This window comes from Pinus tabuliformis, chromosome 9 (genome assembly GCF_031772625.1).
Source record: "Pinus tabuliformis cultivar Carrire ecotype Pingquan chromosome 9, CPIR1, whole genome shotgun sequence".
In the NCBI taxonomy this organism is placed as follows: Eukaryota; Viridiplantae; Streptophyta; class Pinopsida; order Pinales; family Pinaceae; genus Pinus; species Pinus tabuliformis.
The window spans coordinates 1,971,423,142-1,971,444,125 of record NC_142307.1 but is presented as its reverse complement, the minus strand read 5'-3'; the positions used below and the strand labels follow the sequence as shown (position 1 = coordinate 1,971,444,125).

Genomic DNA, 20,984 nt, shown 5'->3' with positions numbered 1-20,984 from the left:
AAATTACTTTACGATGTAACTTTAAAAAGTGAAATAAAGTGTATGAAGTCACTTATACAAGTGAAATGATTTCAAAAATTAAAATTTTGTGCTCGGTCCCTTTAAAAAAAAATAACGCACACCTTTAATCCAGTCCTCCTCCATGCAGTTTTCAAAAGGTGCAGAGCTGCAAATGCCAGGCTCATTTAGCAGCTAAAGGCATTTCGGTCTTTCACTCCTTCTGGCGATTGCTGAGTACTCCACTCCTTTTCTACTACAAAGCAAGCGAGCATACTTTCAGTTTAAAAAGTCTATTTAGAAAAAATATTGCGAAAAAGTAAGCATGTTTTCAGTTGCAAAAGCCGATTTAGAAAAAAATTCTCTCGTCCTTGAATTGAATTTTAGAAATTCCTAGTACAGAGTTGCGGTACGTTTTCGGTTTCTGCAATAGCAGAAATGATGGGCATGGCCAATGGTTTTGCACTGAACAAATCTCCCGACATCTACCATGATGATTCTGCTACGCCTCTATCGACTAAGTCAATTGATGAGCTTTTCCTTTTACAGAGGAAGTACTTCAAGTCTCTCTACGCGTTGCTAGCAAAAACCATAAATTAATCTCCATAAGTTCGACATTAGCCCCATTTTTAGGAAGAAATGGGCATAATCTTGTAACCAAGGACCTCCTAAAGGGAGTTCAAAGGTTCAAATCCATTGCTATTGATCACGCTGCCAAGCACGTTGAAGTTCCTTCTACTCTTCCAGACGATGTTGACCTCAAAAGTACTGTTGTTCTATATAATCTCTCTTCAGCAGAGCTATATGAATTTTCTCTCCATGAAGAACAATATTTCGTGACATCAACTGGGGCCTTAGCAACTCATGTTGTAGAATGCCCACGAAAGACCTCCCATGGGACTTGGCAGAGCGTTCACAGCGCTACATATACAATCACAAATATAGAAAGGAAAACAATGGCCAGAATCATATTTGCCTTTTTCTTTGATATGCCTTTTTCTTTGATATGCAATACATCCTTCGATCCAGATTTAGTTTAGCGAAGTTTCCATCCCTTTCAATCAAAAATATAGAAAGGAAAACAATGGCCATAATCATATTTGCCTTTTTCTTTGATATGCAATACATCCTTCGATCCAGATTTAGTTTAGCGAAGTTGCCATCCCTTTCAAATGATTGAGAACTCTGATTGCCCAGGTAGATTTATAGGCCTTCCAATTGAGAGGAAGGTTCAAAGCAAGGGGTAGTTTTTCAAACTCATGAGGGATGAAACAACCAGAATTATAAATGAATCAACAATATTGATGTTGATTGATCGAATATGATTTTTTCCATAATTGTGGCCAACGTTATTCCGAGCACGTTGAATTCTGATAGTTTTTGTGGATTCACCTCAATGAAGGTCGCTGTTGTGGAAGTTCTTGATGTGTTCCCTGGCGATATCACGAAGTATTGAACAACAAATTTAGTGGGATGGAGACAAGACAGTCCGTTGCTAAAAACTAATGACTTGGTGTCTACAACGCAGAAGTATTCTCCAAACCATGCTTGTTTGAAAAATTCTGCCTCAAACTCTCCAAGCTGAGCACAGAAACGCTCAAATGTAGATTCCGCCTCCCTGAAATCAAACAAATTTCAAAGCTAGCACTCTCTTTCTCCAGGTGACCTTGCTAACACGCATTAGCCACACAAGCACATAGGTCTTTCATAACTTCCTGGCTTTGCTGTGTTAAGTATTTTTAAATGGGGAAAATACCAAAAACCAAATATCCAGACACAGAGGCAATGCTCTGTTTCTACCTTTCCAGGATCTTTTGTGCTCAGGCAAGATTAAATTTTTTTTACTGAGAGACAGAGTATTTCACCACCATTAAAACATTCTATTCATTAAAAAAAACTCATACAAACTTCATCCTCTTTTACTGAGAGGGATTCACCACTGTAAAATCATTTTTATATTCACTGCTGTGAAAAACAACTTACTGTTGTAATAAAAATTTACATATGTTTACTGCTGTAAAAGAAATTTACACAGGCTTACAAAAATCGCTCCACCATTTCCTTTATGCACTTGCAAAACCACACATGGTTTTTCTTACACCTCTGTTTTACTATGCCTCACAAAAACATTACAAAAGACATTTGTGCACTGCTGTGCATACATCCTCTGGTTCTTCATTTCGCTGCTGCGAACACCTTACATTTACCTCCCATGTGCCATGCATGATAATAATAAAAAGTCAACACTCAAAAACATAAAAAAAACTTATTACATACGTTTTTACATTTAATACATGCCGTATGTAAATATAAAAAAATTAAAACGTGCCCATAACGAAATTTATGATATCCACCTAAAACTATGAGAAACACCATGTGTCGTAAGGAAATAAAAACAAACTACCTACTTCCTACGAACAACAATAAATACATTAAATTTCCTCGCAGCGGTCAAACCATAAACCTTTTACTCCACGCAATAGCTTGAATTGACGCAGCCCCGTGTGCAAGTTTAATCAATCAACGGCGGAAAAATGTGGAGCAGATCCGACGGTGGATAACCATATCGGAAGACCAACAAGTGCTGAACATTAACACCCGAGAAAATGACGTTGCGTTACGTCAGGGCTGAACCACGTGTCAGCTCCAAAATTTCTCGGGTTCGATCATCGGAAAATCCCTTCTGCCTGAAATCAACCCGAGAGCTTTCCGGCGAGGTTTATTGACCGGTTTCTGGCAGCTGCGTTGAAATTAGATTTCAACACTCCCCTTTAATTTCAACAGTTGGGCATTCGGTCATACCCAGACACTTTCTCAAAAATTCAAAGCTCTTCTGATCCAATGGCTTTGTCAAGATGTCTGCAACCTGTTCTTGAGTCCTGCAATGTTCTAGGACAATTTCTCCATTGTTCACCAATTCTCTGATGTAGTGAAACTTGGTATCAATGTGTTTCGTTCTCTTATGAAACACTCAATTCTTTGACAATGCAATAGCTGAGCTATTGTCACAAAAGATCACTGTCGCTTTTGCCTGCTCTTGGCCTAAGCTTCTCAACATTCTTCTCATCCACACTGCTTGACATGCTGCTGCTGTAGCTGCCACATATTCAGCCTCTGCTGTAGACAATGCTACAATGGACTGCTTCTTAGAAGCCCATGAAATGGCTCCTGAACCCATATTAAAAACATAACCGGAAGTGCTCTTCCGATCATCTACACTTCCAGCCCAATCACTGTCAGTGTATCCAACCAAATCTGAATGTTCTGAGGCATGATATAAAATTCCAAACATTTTGGTACCTTTCACGTACCTCAAAATTCTCTTTGCTGCCTGCCAATGTGCCTCCTTCGGCCTCTCCATGAACCTGGAAATTAAACTAACATCATACATTAAATCAGGCCTAGTTGCTGTTAAATACATAAGGCTGCCCACAATACTTTTATACAAGCTAGGATCAAAATCCTTGCTGCTGTCCTCTCTGCTGAGCTTTAATCCCATCACTGTGGGAGTGATTGCTGCCTTGCATTCTTCCATCTTAAATCTGCCCAAAACTTGATTTACATATCTTGCTTGAGATATAAAAATTCCTTTTTCATTTTGATCTACTTCTATGCCTAAGAAGTATCTCAACAAACCCATGTCAGTCATTTCAAATTCATCCTTCATGACTGATTTAAAATTCTCAATAAGATAAACATCATTGCCTGTGAAAATAACATCATCAACATATAAGACAACAATCAAAATTTTACCATCTTTTTCTTTGATGTAGACGGTGGGTTCTCCTTCACATTTGTCAAATTCATTATCCAATGGATATGAATCTATCCTGCTGTACCATGCTCTTGGCGCTTCCTTCAGCCCATAAAGAGCTTTCTTCAATTTGCACACTTTGTGCTCTTCACCTTTCTTCTCATATCCGAGAGGCTGTTCCACATAGACCTCTTCCATTAACATTCCATTTAGGAATGCTGACTTCACGTCCATTTGGTAGACTTTCCATTTGTTTTGTGTTGCTATGGACAGCACTGCTCTCACGGTTTCCATCCTTGCAACCGGTGCGAAAGTCTCCTCATAATCTCTCCCATATTGCTGCTTGTACCCTTTGACAACCAGCCTTGCCTTGTGCCTTTCTATCTTGCCTTCAGCATTGCTCTTGGTCTTATAAACCCATTTCACACCAATGACTTCTTTGCCTTTAGGTAACTCAACCAAATCCCATGTTTTGTTTCTCTCTATGGCATTGATCTCCTCATCCATAGCTTCTATCCATTTCTTATCTTTAATTGCATCTTCGAAATGAATAGGATCATCAACATGACAATACAGGCAAACAAAGAATTCATTCCTTCATCATAAATGTCACTTAGATTTCTAAATTTCTTACCTCTTTCATTTGGTGTGCAAGTGCTTGAAGATGCACTTGAATTTCCTCCTTGTGGTGTGCTTGGAGAAGCACTCTCATTGATCCTCAATGGTGTACCTTGCTGTCCTTGTGTTGGCGCTGTTGTTTGGGGATTCATTTCAGCCACCTCCTCTTCATCTTCATCATGAGACAAATAGTTCTTGACATTGACTGTTTTCTCTATGCTTCCATCCCAAGCTTCCTCTTCTATGAATTGAACATCTTTGCTGACAAAGAACTTCCTGGTGGATGGAATGTACAGCCTGTAGGCTTTGGATTCCTCACTGTATCCAATGAAGATGCATTTCTCCCCTTTGCTGTCCAACTTCCTCCTTAGCTGATCTGGAATGTGTGCATAGGCCACACATCCAAAAACTCTCATGTGGGTGACTCCTTGCTTTCTCCCACTCCATGCCTCTTCTGGCACTTTGTTCAAGACTGCTTTTGTAGGACACCTGTTCAGAATATACACTGCACAATGTACAGCTTCAGCCCAATAATCATTTGGCAAATGTTTTGCCTTTAACATGCTCCTCGCCATATCCATGATGGTCCTGTTCTTTCTTTCAGCAACTCCATTTTGCTGTGGAGTGTACCTTGCTGTAAACTGTTTATGAATTCCATTTTCTCTACAAAACTTTAGGAATTCATTGGAGATATACTCACCTCCTCTATCAGTTCTCAATACTTTTATGTGCAGCCCGCTTTGGTTTTCCACAAATGCCTTGAAGTTTTGGAATTTCTCAAACACTTCACTTTTGTTTTTAAGGAAATATATCCAAGTCTTTCTTGTAAAATCATCAATGAATGTCAAGAAATATAGGCTGCCAGCTAATGATGGAGCTTGCATTGGTCCACACAAATCTGAGTGGATAATCTCTAAGGGTGTCTTTGCCCTTATGCTCTTCCCTGATGGAAAACTTTCTCTATGTTGTTTTCCCAAAATACAACCTTCACAAAGGCTGTCCGGCTTCTCTATCAAAGGTAATCCTCTTACCATTCCTTTTCTGCTCAATAGATTTAGACCTCCAAAATTTAGATGCCCGAATCTCAAGTTCCATAACCAGTTCTCATCCTTTGGCACGCTTTGGAAGGCCTCTTGGGTAACTGCTGCAATTTCATTTTTTTTTTTCAAATCTGCCCTGATCCTCAAAGGGAACATCCTGTTCCTTGTCATCTTCACTTCAACAATGCATCTTTTGCTGGGTGGTATATCCATGATGGTGCATACATCATTTTTAAAGAAAACATTGTACCCCTTATGGACAAGCTGTCCAACACTCAAGAGGTTACATCTCATGCCAGGGACATAGTATACATCTGCTATGGTTTTCTTTTCTCCTTGTTTTGTAAATATTTTTACCTCTCCTTTTCCCATAACAGACACTTTGCTATCAGTACCTAGTGTGACTTCTGATTTCACATTTTTATCTAGAGCAGAAAAGAAGGCTATGTTCCCTGTCATATGGTTGCTACACCCTGAGTCTAAAAACCATATGTCCTCACTGTTTGTTTCAGCCATGTTACAAGCTAACAGGACATTTTCTTGACTGCTGTTTTCTCTTGTAACATTTGCATTTTGTCTGTTGTTCATATCATGCTGTTTCTTTCTACAATCACTAGCATAATGTCCATACTTTTTGCAATAATAGCATTGAACATTAGATTTATCATACCTTTGTCCTTGAGCATGATGTTGTCCTCCTTGTTGGCTGCTGCCCTGACCTTGGTTCTGATTTGGATTGCTGCCTCTTCCTTGTGCATTTGCTGGGCTGTTCCTTCCACCTCTGTTTTGGCTTCTGCCTCTTCCTCTCTTGTTTCCTCTGCCTTGACCTCTTCCTCTTCCAAAGGACATCTGGGTCTTGAAGGCTTGCTCAAGAGATGAGTTTTCATTCCTACTCAACCTCTGCTCATGTGTTATCAGTGATGCATGTAGCTCATCAACTGAATAGCTTGAGAGATCCTTTGTCTCTTCAATGGTGGTGACTATGGCATCAAACCTTGAGGGTAAGACCCTCAATATTTTCTCCACAATCCTTCTATCTTCAATGGTTTCTCCATGAGTTGTCATTTGTGTGATTACACCAATCACATGAGTGAAGAATGAGTCAATGTTATCTGACTCCTTCATGTTCAAGTTCTCAAAATCCTTTCTCAGCAATTGTAGCTTTGTTGTCTTCACTCTCTCCATGCCTTGATAGGCTGTCTTGAGGGTTTGCCATGCTTCATTTGCTGTCTTAGCTGCTGCTAACCTTGGAAACACACTCTGGTCTACTGCTAGATACAACAACATACGGGCTTTTGAATCCTTCTTCCTATTGCTCTTCAGTTGATCTCTCTCTCCCTGAGTTAGTGCATTGAACTCAGTTTCATCTGCTGGTTCTTCAAAACCTTCCTCAACTATTTCCCATAAGTCTTGAGAGGCAAATAGGGTTGTCATGGTTATTGCCCAGTAGTCATAGTTTTTCCCATTAAACTGTGGGAGCTGGGTGTTAAACAAACCCATACCAGTGCTTGTGCTGGCCATTCCTTGACTGTGTATTTAAAACAAATCACTGATTCTTCAGCAACACAAAAAAAACTTTTGAAATACCTGAATCCTTTGATGTCTGAGTCTTCTGTCTGCCTGAGAAGTTTTGCTGCAGCAACAGCCTTCTCCCTTCAGCTTCTTTAACTTCTTTAAAGAGCCTAAGCCTGCTCTGATACCACTGTTAGGTATTTTTAAATGGGGAAAATACCAAAAACCAAATATCCAGACACAGAGGCAATGTTCTGTTTCTACCTTTCCAGGATCTTTTGTGCTCAGGCAAGATTAAAAAAAATTTACTGAGGGACAGAGTATTTCACCACCATTAAAACATTCTATTCATTAAAAAAAACTCATACAAACTTCATCCTCTTTTACTGAGAGGGATTCACCACTGTAAAATCATTTTTATATTCACTGCTGTGAAAAACAACTTACTGTTGTAATAAAAATTTACATATGTTTACTGCTGTAAAAGAAATTTACACAGGCTTACAGAAATCGCTCCACCATTTCCTTTATGCACTTGCAAAACCACACATGGTTTTTCTTACACCTCTGTTTTACTATGCCTCACAAAAACATTACAAAAGACATTTGTGCACTGCTGTGCATACATCCTCTGGTTCTTCATTTTGCTGCTGCGAACACCTTACATTTACCTCCCATGTGCCATGCATCATAATAATAAAAAGTCAACACTCAAAAACATAAAAAAAACTTATTACATACGTTTTTACATTTAATACATGCCGTATGTAAATATAAAAAAAATTAAAACGTGCCCATAACGAAATTTATGATATCCACCTAAAACTATGAGAAACACCATGTGCCGTAAGGAAATAAAAACAAACTACCTACTTCCTACGAACAACAATAAATACATTAAATTTCCTCGCGGCGGTCAAACCATAAACCTTTTACTCCACGCAATAGCTTGAATTGACGCAGCCCCGTGTGCAGGTTTAATCAATCAACGGCGGAAAAATGTGGAGCAGATCCGACGGTGGATAACCATATCGGAAGACCAACAAGTGCTGAACATTAACACCTGAGAAAATGACGTTGCGTTACGTCAGGGCTGAACCACGTGTCAGCTCCAAAATTTCTCGGGTTCGATCATCGGAAAATCCCTTCTGCCTGAAATCAACCCGAGAGCTTTCCGGTGAGGTTTATTGACCGGTTTCTGGTAGCTGCGTTGAAATTAGATTTCAACATGCTGACACAGGATGTTAATTTCTATGGCAACTACACCTTCTAGCTCGCAGATCTCAATATTGGGCAGCAAACATCCTCCAGCTTGCAGATCGACTTTCCAGAAGCCCATACGAGCTGAAAGCCACCGAATTGGCAACCTCAACCGATATTCATTGCAGCTTACGGTGCAACACCACTCAACAGGGATGCCACTTCGAATGCAGAGGCAGTCTCCAAAAAACGCCTTTCGAGATCTTCACAAACGCTTCAGCTCACTATCGCTTGAGAGAAACGTTGTCTGTGAGAGAGCCTCCACGCTTCTGATGATCGTGCTGCTTCAATACTGTTATGCAGGATGGAAATTGTTGACGTGCACCCATACACTGAATCCTTCGTAGTCTTTCACGGAGAGAAAAAATAAAAAAACCAGCGTTTCTTTAATCTTATTTTGATTGGAGATCTGATCTGGATCTACACATCTCCAAATTCATGGCATTCATATTCACATATTCAGATCACAATTTAGATTCACGGTTTCTCATGGAACACCACCATGGAAAAATCAGGTCCTAAGAATTATAGTGCGCTAATACCAATTGAAGAAAACTAACACACATAACATAAACTCAATTAAATAAACACAGAAATATAGAAACCAGACATGGCAAAAAATGCCTCAGTGTTACAACATTCCTCACATTCTCATTATTAATCAATCCAATGTACAAAGAATGATATAGTACAAATAAATACATGAGGAAGTTGGTCTCAAGATAGTACGTCTATCTTGGACAAACTTGGTTGAGATATTTTCTTAACAAAACACTAATCTAGGAGAACTAGTTGGAGAGAATCTCTCATCCTAACTAAACTCCCTAGTGAGGAACTAACTCTTAATTCTTAAGATTTGATTTATTTAATTATGATTTTTGGATTTATAATTGTTTTATTATGAGAGTGAGGCTAACAATTTCTTTGGAGGTGTTAGCCTCACTGGAAAAAGGCCCAAAATTGGATCCCTATATGCTCTTAAAGTCTCCAAATTTGCTTGAAATCATGCTAATGGATCCAAAAATGCTCTTGAAATCTTCAAGATTTTCTCAATATCATCCAAAGGTAAAAATCAACGCAAGAGGAGAGCCCTTGGAAGGGCACAAGTACACTATTGGGAGGTAAAAACACTTGAAAACCATGAAAAAACCAAAATCGTGGGCTTAAACTTTGAAAGAACAACAGTCATTAGATTTGGCCGATCAACGGCCCAGATCTAAGCGCCTAATCACAATCGACACTACAGAGAGGACGACTTAAAGAAGGGGCACAGGACACCGCCAATTAGTGATCTCCGATGATCAGATCGGCGGGTCGCATCGGCGAGGTATCGACGATTAAAGTAAAGGCCCCAGGCATGAGCGATGAGCGATTGCGATCAGATGACATTGCTATATCGCAGCGGAGCATCACTAAGGGGCGGGGACTATGCACAGGTATATGTGCGATAACCAGACCCGACGATATTCCAAATATGATTTGATAATATTTTAGGTCCGCGGGTAGGTCGGTTTTAATACATTTTTTTGTATTTTCGTTATATAATGAAATACAAAGGGAGCACAGGGCCACACCGATTGCGAGAAGTCCCAGACCCGAAAGGGTTTGGGAATGAAAATACATATATTTTGAGGTCCGCACAAAGTCCAGTTTCAATGCATTTTTGTGTATTATCGTTATATAACAATAATAGAAAGGGGAGCTTGGCAGCGCCGATAGCAATGAGTCCCGGACCCGAAAGGGTTCGGGAATGAAATCTATAATGTTTGAAGTTCGCCAAAGGCTAATTTTCCTGTGTTTTCAGTGTTTCATGCATATTTCAAAATAAAAAGGAACAAAGGGAACCGACCATCTGTGATAGGTGACAACGACCCAAAGGGCGGACCCGATAGAGGAATAAACCATTTTTAGGGCTTTTGAAGTTCGAAAAGGATAGAGGGGCAGGATTTCTCAATGTTGTTGTGTTTTCTGTTTAAAACAGAAACAGTCATGATTTTTGGTAGAAGTCCACAATATGGCAAAATTGCTCTGTGTTAACAGAAAGCATGCATTGTTAAACATTTGAAAGGGCCACAGCATGTGCAGCTCATCCCAAACCAACAAAGAGGCCGAGAAGCAGCACAACGCAACACAGCACACGCAATTGTCCAAAACAAATAGAAATATCAAAGGCCACAACGCAGCTCATCAAAAAAACATCATGGGGCATCTTTGGCACGAGAGAGCTCCCAGACAGCGCATCAAACTACCTGAAGGTGGTTATTCCTCTGTTAGAAGGAGAAAACCTCCAAGCCATGCTTGCCTAGTCAGGGCATCAGTTAGTTAACAAGACAGATAAGACATATTAAGACTCCGAGCCTTAAGGAGATCAGGAGCATTGTAAAAGGCCTATAAAAGGCTGGAAACTAAATGTAACAAGGGTTCAACTTTTGGAGACTGTGGAGACTCTACTCCTCTAGCTTCTCATCTTCAGTCCAACAATATAAGCTTCTTTTGCTATTACATGTTCAATTCTCATTTTCTCTGCTATTCTATGCTTGCACTTGAATAGGTTATTCATGTTTTTTTGTTGTATCTAATGCCAGATAACTGTCATCTTATCTCTGCATTGATAAATTAGATTTGCAAGTTTCATTTTCTTCCTGTAGCTGGCCATTCATATGTGTTTAATATGCATCTGCTGGTACAGTCAGTATTCTCCATGTATCCATTGAATCTATAAACTATTGAGCATTAGTGGTCCAAAGCCTTGTTTTGTTGAAGGTGTTCATGCATGCCTTGAGTGAGAATAGAGCTGAAATGGCTATCTGACTTGATCCAAACCATCATCCATTCCAATAGTTCAGAGAAGAATATTGAAGATTATATGTTACCAGGAATCTCTGAGCTGCAGCCTAGGAGAGTTTCCTGGAGTGATAACAGGAGGAGCAAGTGGTGACTTAATTTTCCACTATTGGGGCTAGTGTTGCATCGTTGTAATCATGTATCTTGGGACTTCCACTCAATATATGAGTCTCTAAGAGCTGACATACTTTCATACATACGTCATGAAATCTTCTAATACTATTCTTTCATTGTTTGTGGTGTTTGTTTATGTTTACAGATACTAATGAAAATGAACTATTTCATTGGATTTGATATGCATCTTGTTGAATGTACATTGTTATTTGATTTTATGATCGTTGTTATCTTGTGAAATATTTTGCAGGTTAATCAATGATTCTTTCCATGCTCTTGTGTGTCTCTTTTAGGATAATATTATTACTTTTCTTCTAGAGTCTCACTCTCTATTTCCATTCAGTGAAAGTACCTTATATACATTACAATTTTTTTCCTCATAGTGTCAACTTACTTGCTTGTTTAGAAGGTTGTTTGCATAATCTCTTATGCTGATAATTGCAACCAAGGAAAATATCTAAGAATAACGATTGATGGGCCTATTATTCTGATGGGGCTCCTACTCCAAATGGTGTGAGGTCTAGTTGGGACTTCATACCAAGGAAACCCCCTTTGTTGGCAAATTTTCAACATCATCAACAAGTGGCTTTTCCCATAGTTTTATAGATATGGTCAAAGGAACTACGATTATATTCTAATACAGGGTTAATGAATTGGGGGCTTATGAATGCTTCAACATGTATATAATATATTGTAACATTGGAAGGAATATAGTGAAAAATTAATCTGGTTTTCCTGGTTTTGGGTTCTAGGAGAAAAATCTTTGCTTATATTTTTTTTCTCGCCATTGTATACTTTTTTGTTTTTTAAGAATTTGTTTGGAGTATTATCTATACATGGTAAAATCTACATATTGAAGCTTTTCCCAAGGCATCAAATCTGGCTCAAGGGTGGCCAATTGCAAGAAATATTATAATGTACGTAGTTGAGCCTAAGGTTTGGTGGAGAGTGGCTCACCCTTATTTAGTTTCCAATAGATTTAAGTATATAAGATAAATGTATGTACCTCTTATGAATGAAATAAAACTATTTTTCAAGGTCCATGAATAATGTTATCCTAGTGATAGGATTTTTAATTACCCTTTTAATTGTTCAAGAAGACAACCAAAATAACGTGCATTTAATTTTCAACTCGAGGCTCATATGGAACTTACAAGTTATCGTGCACTGTATATGAAGATCACACTTTTTTACTTTTGTTTGTCTTGTAGTTGTAGTATCAATGATTACTTTTGCAGATGGAGTATGGGAAATTCACAAGCTTTTCAAGGTTCTAGAAATTTAGAAGTAAAGTGACTAAAGCTACTTGCAAGAAAGTAAACACACTTGACGGAATTTAAACACTCTTGCAGGAAAGTAAACACGCTTGGAGGAAATTAAACACACTTGCAATAACGTGAACACATTTTCAGGAAAGTAGACACACTTGCAAAAATGGATGGGCCATTCGTGCAACTTTCAACCATCTATAGAAAAGGAAACACACATGCTAGAAATAAAAGAATCATACTTGTAGAATTGGAATAACACACTTCTACCTAGTGGGTTTTGGATGCTTATCATTGTAACCCACAACACAAGTAGAACAAGCCAAATTGGAAGAAATAAAGCACACAAGAAAAAATAAATGAAATGACTAATCCTTTCCAAGATGTTTCATGTTTTTATTGAGACGAAAAAATGTAATCATTGCCTTAAGTACCATTATTCATCAATGTAAACGAATGCAAATCAATATCAAATGCAAGCAAGTAAAATTAGAAATAAACTTGAGTAATTAATTGCATAAATAATTTGATAAATAAATAATTACAACCTTGTACAAATAATCAATTTCATAAGTAAATAAAATTGCCCAACTATAAATTAATTTTTTCCCCTGTGAAAAAGTCGTAATTTTCATTAAGGTTAAGAAAATTACATTTTGCAGATGCCGAAGCATATCCATATGCAGGCTTTTGCCTGTCGAGTTCATTTTATAACTGCTATAAACAAAATATCTCCACGCAGGGAGCATAAAAAATAAGTCAAAACTATGTTCAAAATTATGGCTGGCTCTTCGCAGAGAGCAATATATACTGTTGGTATAATAACAAAAAGATGTACTGTTCTGCTGTGTCTACATACTGAAATAAGAAAAAAACTGCATGTGTATATAGGCTTTATAGCCCATCATTCCAATTGTTCATCAAAAGGCCGATGATAGTACTGATAAAAAGTGCCGCCCACTTCCTCTTGGATCCACCAATCTTCACCTATTCTGTGCGCTGCCTCTTTGGAGAGCTGGTCTGCAGTGGTGTTTTGTTCCCTGTAGATATGATGACAAACAAAAGATTCAAATGATGTGATCAATCTCTTTGCTTCGTCAAGAATATGTCTCAAAGAAAAAGCATGACAATGTGATGCATTATTGAGCCAATTGCAAACAATTTTGGAGTCACCAAATATCTGTAAGTGTCTGCATTGTTTAAGGATAGCAAAATGAATTATGTGCTTGGCTGTGCTGAGTTCTGCAAAGTTGTTGGTGCCTCTGCCTAAATTGATTTGGATCTTGTAGCAATGCCTTTCGTCAATGTGGAGTATGGCTCCCCCCCCGCATCCATCATCTTGGGCTGAGCCATCGAAAAAAGCCCAAGGCTTTGATTTATCAATGGGTACAGGTCTAAGAGTTCTCGGTGGGGTGGAGTGATCTTCATCAGGTAACAAATTATAATCAGCGACCGTGTGAAGAATGATCGAAGGCCAGTGAGGCATTTTAAGATTGAAGATAGATTGGTTACGGGCGATCCATATAGCCCAACAAACCAGCAGAGGCAGGTTCTTGGCCTTACCTGTATGCTCAAGGCACCAGTTAGACCATGCCTCCAGAAGGTTGTTCCCGTGCCAATCCTTCAAAAGCGGGATATGAGAGGATATTGTCTGCCAAAAGGTAATGGTCGAGCTGCAGGATAGGAACAGGTGCTCTGTGCTTTCATCAGCATTAAGACATAGATGACAGCGGAAGGGTCCATAGAAGGACCGCTTCATGAGATTAGAACCAGTGGGTATTTTATCAAAAATAATATTCCACATCAGAAGTCTCGTCCTGGGTGCGGCCTTAAGTTTCCATATCGACTTCCAGGTGGGCTGTATGTCAGGGGGCTTATGAGGCTCCATGAGTCTGAGATATCCCAGCTTAGGAGTGTATACACCATGTTTTGCGTGTGCCCAGATAATCTCATCTGGTCCCTCAGTAAGTCTGATTTGTGCTTGTGTGAGAGCAGTAGTATATTCCTTCCAATCGTTTATCCATTGGTTAGGCAGGTCTAGAGCTCTGGCGGATAACCAAGCCTGCTGGAGGAAAGAGGAGTTAGCTTGGTCACCAATGTGTTTGATATGAGTGATGCCTCTATCATGGAGATGTTGGATGAGATCAGCTGGCAATCTGTGGGTGTTCCCGCATCCAACCCAAGGGTCCACCCCAACACGTACTGCATTCCCTTCTTTTATCCGCCATGTGATGCCATCTCGAAGCAGGGGTATGGAGTCAATGACAGCTTTCCAGATGTTGGAGAATTGATGATTGTTTCCATGTCGAGTACAAAGCCAATCTAATATGGATAGAGGCTTGATATATTTTGAATATGCCACCCGGGTCCACAGACTGTCTGCTGTGAGTAAGCTCCATCCGAGTTTGGCCGCCAGTGCTTTTGAGAATATAGCCAGTCTCTTTAAGCCCCATCCTCCCCAACTCTTAGGCTTAGTTATGGTATCCCATTTTACCCATGCAAATAAACGCCCCGGCTGGTGTCCTTTCCATAGGAATCTGCAGCATATGCTCTGGAGCCTGTTCAGGATGCCCCTTGGAATCCAAGCAAGGGCCATCCAGTAGACAGGTGTGGCTTCAATTACAGCTTTGATGAGTACTAGTCTGCCCGCCCGCGAGAGGTATCTGTGGTACCAGACTTGAAGCCTCTTCTCCACTTTGGATATAAGCCATAACCAGTCTGCAATTCTATAGCCAGATGGTTTCAATCGAAAACCAAGATACTTTATACCAGCAGTTAATTCCAAGGTGACAAAAGGGAAGCGCTGTGAGGCATAGTTGATTTCATGCACCGAGCAACCAACCGATGTAATAGTTGATTTATTATTGTTGATCTGCATCCCGGTGGCCTGCTGGAATAGAAGGAAGGAGTTATGCAAAGAAGAGGAGTCACCGATGCTGCCATTCAGGAAGATGAGAATATCATCAACGAATAATAGGTGAGTGAGGAAGAAATTATCCACTATTTTGATGCCAGTTATTTGGTGCCGATCTCTGGTGGATATGATTATCCTACTCAATCCTTCCATAATTAGGAGAAAAAGCAGTGGTGAGAGAGGGCATCCCTGCCTGAGTCCTCTCTCAGCAGTGAAAAAGGGTGTAGCTTCTCCATTGAGGAGGACACTGTATGTTACATCAGTGATGCAGCTCATCGTCCATTTGATGAAATCATATGGGAAACCAAGATGTGTAAGCAGCAACCTCAGGTACAGCCAGTTTGTTCTGTCAAATGCCTTAGAGAGGTCTACTTTGAGAATCATTCCTTTCTGCTTTTTGGTCTGAAGGGTATGCATGAGCTCTTGTGCTGTAGCGATGGCTTCGTGGATCTGTCTGTGATGCAAGAAAGCAAATTGTTCAGATGATATGTGCTGTGAGAGGATGGGCTTGAGGCGGTTTGCAATAATCTTAGCAATGATCTTATAGAGGCAGTTGCAGAGTGATATGGGGCGGAAATCATCGAAAGAGATCGGGTCATCAGTCTTAGGGATGAGGGCGATGAAAGTGGATTTGATGGCCGATGATATCCGACCTCTTCTCCTGCTGTCCTCCACTATATTCAATAAGTCATGGCCCAAAATGTCAAAAAATGAGATGTAGAATTCAATGGTCCATCCATCAGGGCCAGGGCTCTTATCCTTTTTAAACCATTTCAATGTGGCTTCCAGTTCATCCATGGTCACCTCCTTCAGAATCTCTTCCGAGTTTTCCTGGTCCACATATCTAGGAAAGAGTTCTGCCACTCTCATGATTTCCAGTATGTTAATATTCCCTGGCGCCCTGTAGATGCCCCTAAAGTGTTCAGAGGCAAGCCTGGCTAGGTTCTGCTGGTTTGAGATGGTGTGGCCATGATCATCCTTTAATTCCCATATAGTATTGATGGCTTTGCGACCATTGGCAAATTTGTGATAGAATTTTGTATTGTTGTCTCCCTCAGTGAGCCAAATAGCCCTGCTTCTCAGTCTCCAACTTTCTTCTCTTTCCTTCAATATTTGAGAGCGCTTGGCAAGTAGTAGGTTATACTGTTCCTTACTCTCCGGAGTATTGAAAATCCCTGATGTAGAATTTTCATACTCAGTGATGACCCTTTCCGCCTCATTGAGAGTGTGGTTATCCTGGATCCGCTTCTGATGTGCCCAATTTTTTGTTATCTGCTTAAGTTCTGTTAGCTTCCTAACAAATCCAGCAGAGAGTTCCTCTCCTTCCCGGACAGGGTTGTTCTGCCAGTATTCATGGACCAGCTGAATGTATGAGGGATCTTGTAGCCAGGTTGCATTGAATTTGTAGGGGCTCTTAATTTTGTGAGTGTGGCCATCTGCCTCCAGGAAGATTGGCCTGTGATCGGATAAACCACCAGATCCTACCCATTGTCGAGCTCTGGGTAGCTCATTGTATAACTGTTCTTTAATAAGGAAACGATCGAGTCTCCTGGCCAAACTCTGATCTCCACTCCTATTATTTGTCCAGGTATACTGTAGCCGAGCAGTGGGGATGTCCACCCAGTGGTGGTCCTCTAATAGGGAGGAGATGGTATCAGAGAGTGTATCCACTTGTGCCATGTGCCCCCAGGATTCGCAATAGCCCAGGGAGAAGTTTAAGTCCCCCCCCAATATAATGTTATCCGCTTGAAAGAGCTCCGTTCCAAGAAGGGTTCTCCAGAAAGTAGCCCGATCAGAACAGGGTCCATAGACATTTATAATGCGAAAGTCTCTCTCAAATGTATGATCATATATGTCAAGGCCTATGAACCCTTTGCCTCCCCAAAAATTGCAGATGTCCACTGTTTTATTGCAGACCCCTATTGCCAGGCCTCCGGATCTCCCTGATGCATCAAGTGCATGGAAAGTCCAGTTCGGGAGCCAAGAGGTGAGAGAATGAATGAGGTAGTCCGCCTGGCAGAGGGTTTCCTGAAGAAAGATAATATCCAGTCGTTCCGAGGTTAACAACCTCCTAAGCGCTAGTTTTTTGGCTGAACTAGCAAACCCTCTACAGTTGAATGAGAGAAACTTCATGAGGGGGGAGGGGGAGGGCCATCCTTTGCTCTAAGGGCCCCAAAAATAGTTTGCTGTCGCCCAAGGGCGACCTCCTCGTCCGCAGTATGTCTCGCCTTAGTAATACGGGATGGACGACCTCGTGAGGTCTTGAGGGAGGCAGGGGGACTAATAGGGTCAAGCCCAACAACATCCGGGCCTCGGTCTTTAGCCCGAGGACGAAGGGAATATCGGGGAGATGGCCTGGAATTAACCAAGGTCGATGCGATCAATGAGGGGGGATCCAAAGGAGGAGGGGGAGGAATCGAGCATGAGAGGGTTGATTGTGAATGAGTGAGTGATGAGTGTGAAGTAACAGGTGGAAAAGAGAGTGATGAGACCGATGAAATGCAGGATGCAAGAGATGACAAAGAGATAGGTGGTAAAGACATACCCGTAACCGCTGAGTCCGCCGGAGGGGGCAGAGTATGCTCCGGAACCTCTGAGGACGTTGGCGGTGCCGAGGTAGGTGCATCGGTGTCTACACTTGCAGGCCCTGGCTCTTCCTGAGGTGCATCATCCCCATGAATGCGCTGATGAATCTCAGGTGGCTGAACCGGATGTTGTTCCAGTGGGGTCGACCGGGTAATTTCAGTGACCTCTTCCTTCTCATTCCTTTGCGATTTCCGGAGGAGCGGGCAATCCTTGTAGAGATGCCCTACTTTGTGGCATCTGCGACAGCGATATGGGATACCCTCATAGTCGATTATCTGCCGTCGCGCCGTGTCTTTCCACTGGATAGTAATGTACTCATATAGTCCTCCCCTAGTGTCCATGTATATGAGAATCCTGGCATAAGCCATCATGCCCGTCTGAAGATAGGATTTGTCATAGCCCATATAAGTGCCGAGTGCATTGCCTATGCGCTTGAATATTTCTTCAGACCAGTATTGTAGAGGAAGTCCGGGGAGCCGAATCCAAATAGGTCCGACCCCAATCTGCTCTGTCTCAGGATCAAACAAGGGTGTCCATCGCTTAAGGAGCACAGGCGCATGGTCAAAGTGCCAATGTGAGGACAGAACCCAGTTTGTGTGATCGGCACGCGCGAATCTCAGTGCGAACCATCCCCTCACAAATGTCTGCACAAATGGGATATCTACCAAGTGATGACCCCAAATCTCGGTAGCCCAAGCCTTCAAACGTGCCGCCGAATAGCTGCGTCCCCTGATACGGCCGACCAAAACCCGATCTGCAAAATCCATCGCTTCGCCCCACTGTATGTCCTCTTCCAGTCTTGTTGAAAAGTGTGAAACAAGAAATGCTTGTTGAGAATACAACAAGATGATGGAGCTTAGTGAAAAGAGTCGCCTTCACTAAGTGGGCCCGCAGGCTATTTTTGGCGCAAGTCTATTTTTAGACTATGTCTATTTTTAGACATATGGATCATGTCTATGGATGATTGATCAAGTTGGGAAAAATAGATGGACTTCTATTTTTGATGAAAGTGTGAGTGATCACAGTGTGAGTGATCAAAGTCTATTTTTAGACTGGCTGTCAAAAATAGAAAAGTCAAATATTATTATCTCACAATAATATTTGGACTATAAACTTAATCTTATTCTCTTGGAGCACTTCAGTTTGAGCTACAGAAGTGGCACATGCAGCTGTCAGAAGGAAATACGCTTTTCTTATGAGTCAGTTGAGTTGTTGCATGCATGACTTCAGTTAGAACTCAAGTGAGTTGAGTTTAGTGGACTGGAGGTACAGTTGATGGAGTTGTGTTCAGTTTGACTTAGTTAAACTAGTTATAGTTAGTCTAACTGTAGATAGACTAATGATGAGTTGTTAAACTAATTATTAACTCATAATACAACTAAAGAATACATCAGTTAACTCAGTTGCATGTCAGTGCATGTTCAGTTCAACAGGGACAAGTGGTAGAGAATCAGATTGCTATCAGTTGTGACTATAGTTGTGCACCAGATCTTGCACAATCAAAGGATTGAGTATGCCAATGAGTTTTCTCACGTATTTGGCCCACATTTTAGCCTTTGATCACGTCCACAAAGAGTGAGTGACTATTTTGCAGGTGAAAAACGAGTTTGGGAAGCTATTCTCATCAGTTCTTGAGCAGGTATTGAGCAGTGGAGGCAGGCAAGCAGCGGGGGAGATTTGGAGATCAAATCTGAGTTGTATTGTGTGTAACAGGTGGAGATACTTGTGAGAAGTATTATGCTTTGTATTGTTACATGATTCAATCAATATAATATACAGATAGTGTGGGGTTTTTAGCGAGATGCTTTCCCCGGGATACATACTGTGTTTATGAGTTTGATTGATGCTTCTATGTGCGCCTGTGGATGTTTCTGCTTCTGTAAATTGACGATCAACGTAGAGGAGATTATGTATTATACATGTTCCGCTTAAATTGTATGATCAGGATAATCTCTGTTGAATATGTGTTAAATTATTCAAAATTTTTACATGGTATCAGAGCTGCTTGATTTGTAGAAGAGATTTTTACAGGATATCAAGCGAGGATTGATCATCAGATCTACTATTTAGGAAGTGTTTACATTCTATTTCTCTAGGCAGAGCCTGTAATCGGGCCAGCTAGCCTCTGGATTCATCCTTCCTTTGGATCCTTTGGAAGGTGAAATATCCGGTAAAAGCCCATACAGTCAATCTTTGTACGAGAAATATTTTGTTCTCACGAATTCTAGATCGGAAGCAGTTGAGTTGGTTGCTGGTGGAATTCAAATTTGCAGCAGTGTTTTCTTGGTGACAACGCAGCAATGTCTTTTAACGGATTGCGATTGGAGTATGCTCTTGAGGGCAGCTCAAACTATATTGCATGGAAGGACAGGATGGAGGCAGTATTGGATGATAACGGGCTGAAGGAGTTCATAGATACAGATATCCCAAAGCCTACTGATGCTACTCAAGCTGATGCTTGGCAAAAGAAGATCGCAAAATGTCGAAGGATTCTGTTGGAGGGCGTGAAGGATCACATTGTGTCCAGCCTCCATGGAAAGGCTACTCCATAATTGATGTGGAAATCACAGAATTATTCCAAAGCAAGAGCGATCAGAGGAAGCTGGCACTCAAAGATAAACTCAGAAACATCAAATGCGAGAAGGGAGACAGTATTCCCAAGTATCTCATGAAGTTCACTCAGTGTCGAGATGAGCTGGGAAGTGTGGGGGTTACTGTCGATGATGAGGACTTGGTGAGCTTGGCTCTCCTTGGTCTTCCGAAGAGTTGGCATTCCTATCAGGACTCTGTCAATGGTCGGGAGAAATTGCCAGGATGGGAGAGACTTTGGTCGGATCTTGTGCAGGAGGAGATCAGGCGGAGCACCAGAGATGGTTCTTCATCCATGCAGGATGAGGAGAACTGTGCCTTAGCGAGTAAGGCGAAGAAGGGGAAGGGGAAGGTTTCTCTTTCCGAATCCAGTTCTTCCAATGATGGGAAGAAGGTTGACAAGGCGAAGGTGAGATGCTTTCGTTGTCATGAGTTGGGTCATTATGCTACTAATTGCCCAAAGAAGAAGTCCAAGAAGGGATCCGGGG

The 20,984-nt window shown here is 41.0% G+C and overlaps 1 protein-coding gene across 1 annotated transcript; it reads right to left on the bottom strand.

Moving 5' to 3' along the window:
* Positions 1 to 13,311: 13,311 nt before the first annotated feature.
* On the bottom strand, positions 13,312 to 18,674 carry LOC149156900 (uncharacterized). Its single transcript, XM_089444907.1, has 4 exons — positions 17,526 to 18,674; positions 16,091 to 17,349; positions 15,975 to 15,995; positions 13,312 to 15,775 (listed from the first exon to the last, which is right to left on the bottom strand). Exons 1-4 carry the CDS (start codon positions 18,672 to 18,674, stop codon positions 13,312 to 13,314), a joined length of 4,893 nt encoding a protein of 1,630 aa, XP_089301033.1.
* Positions 18,675 to 20,984: the final 2,310 nt, after the last annotated feature.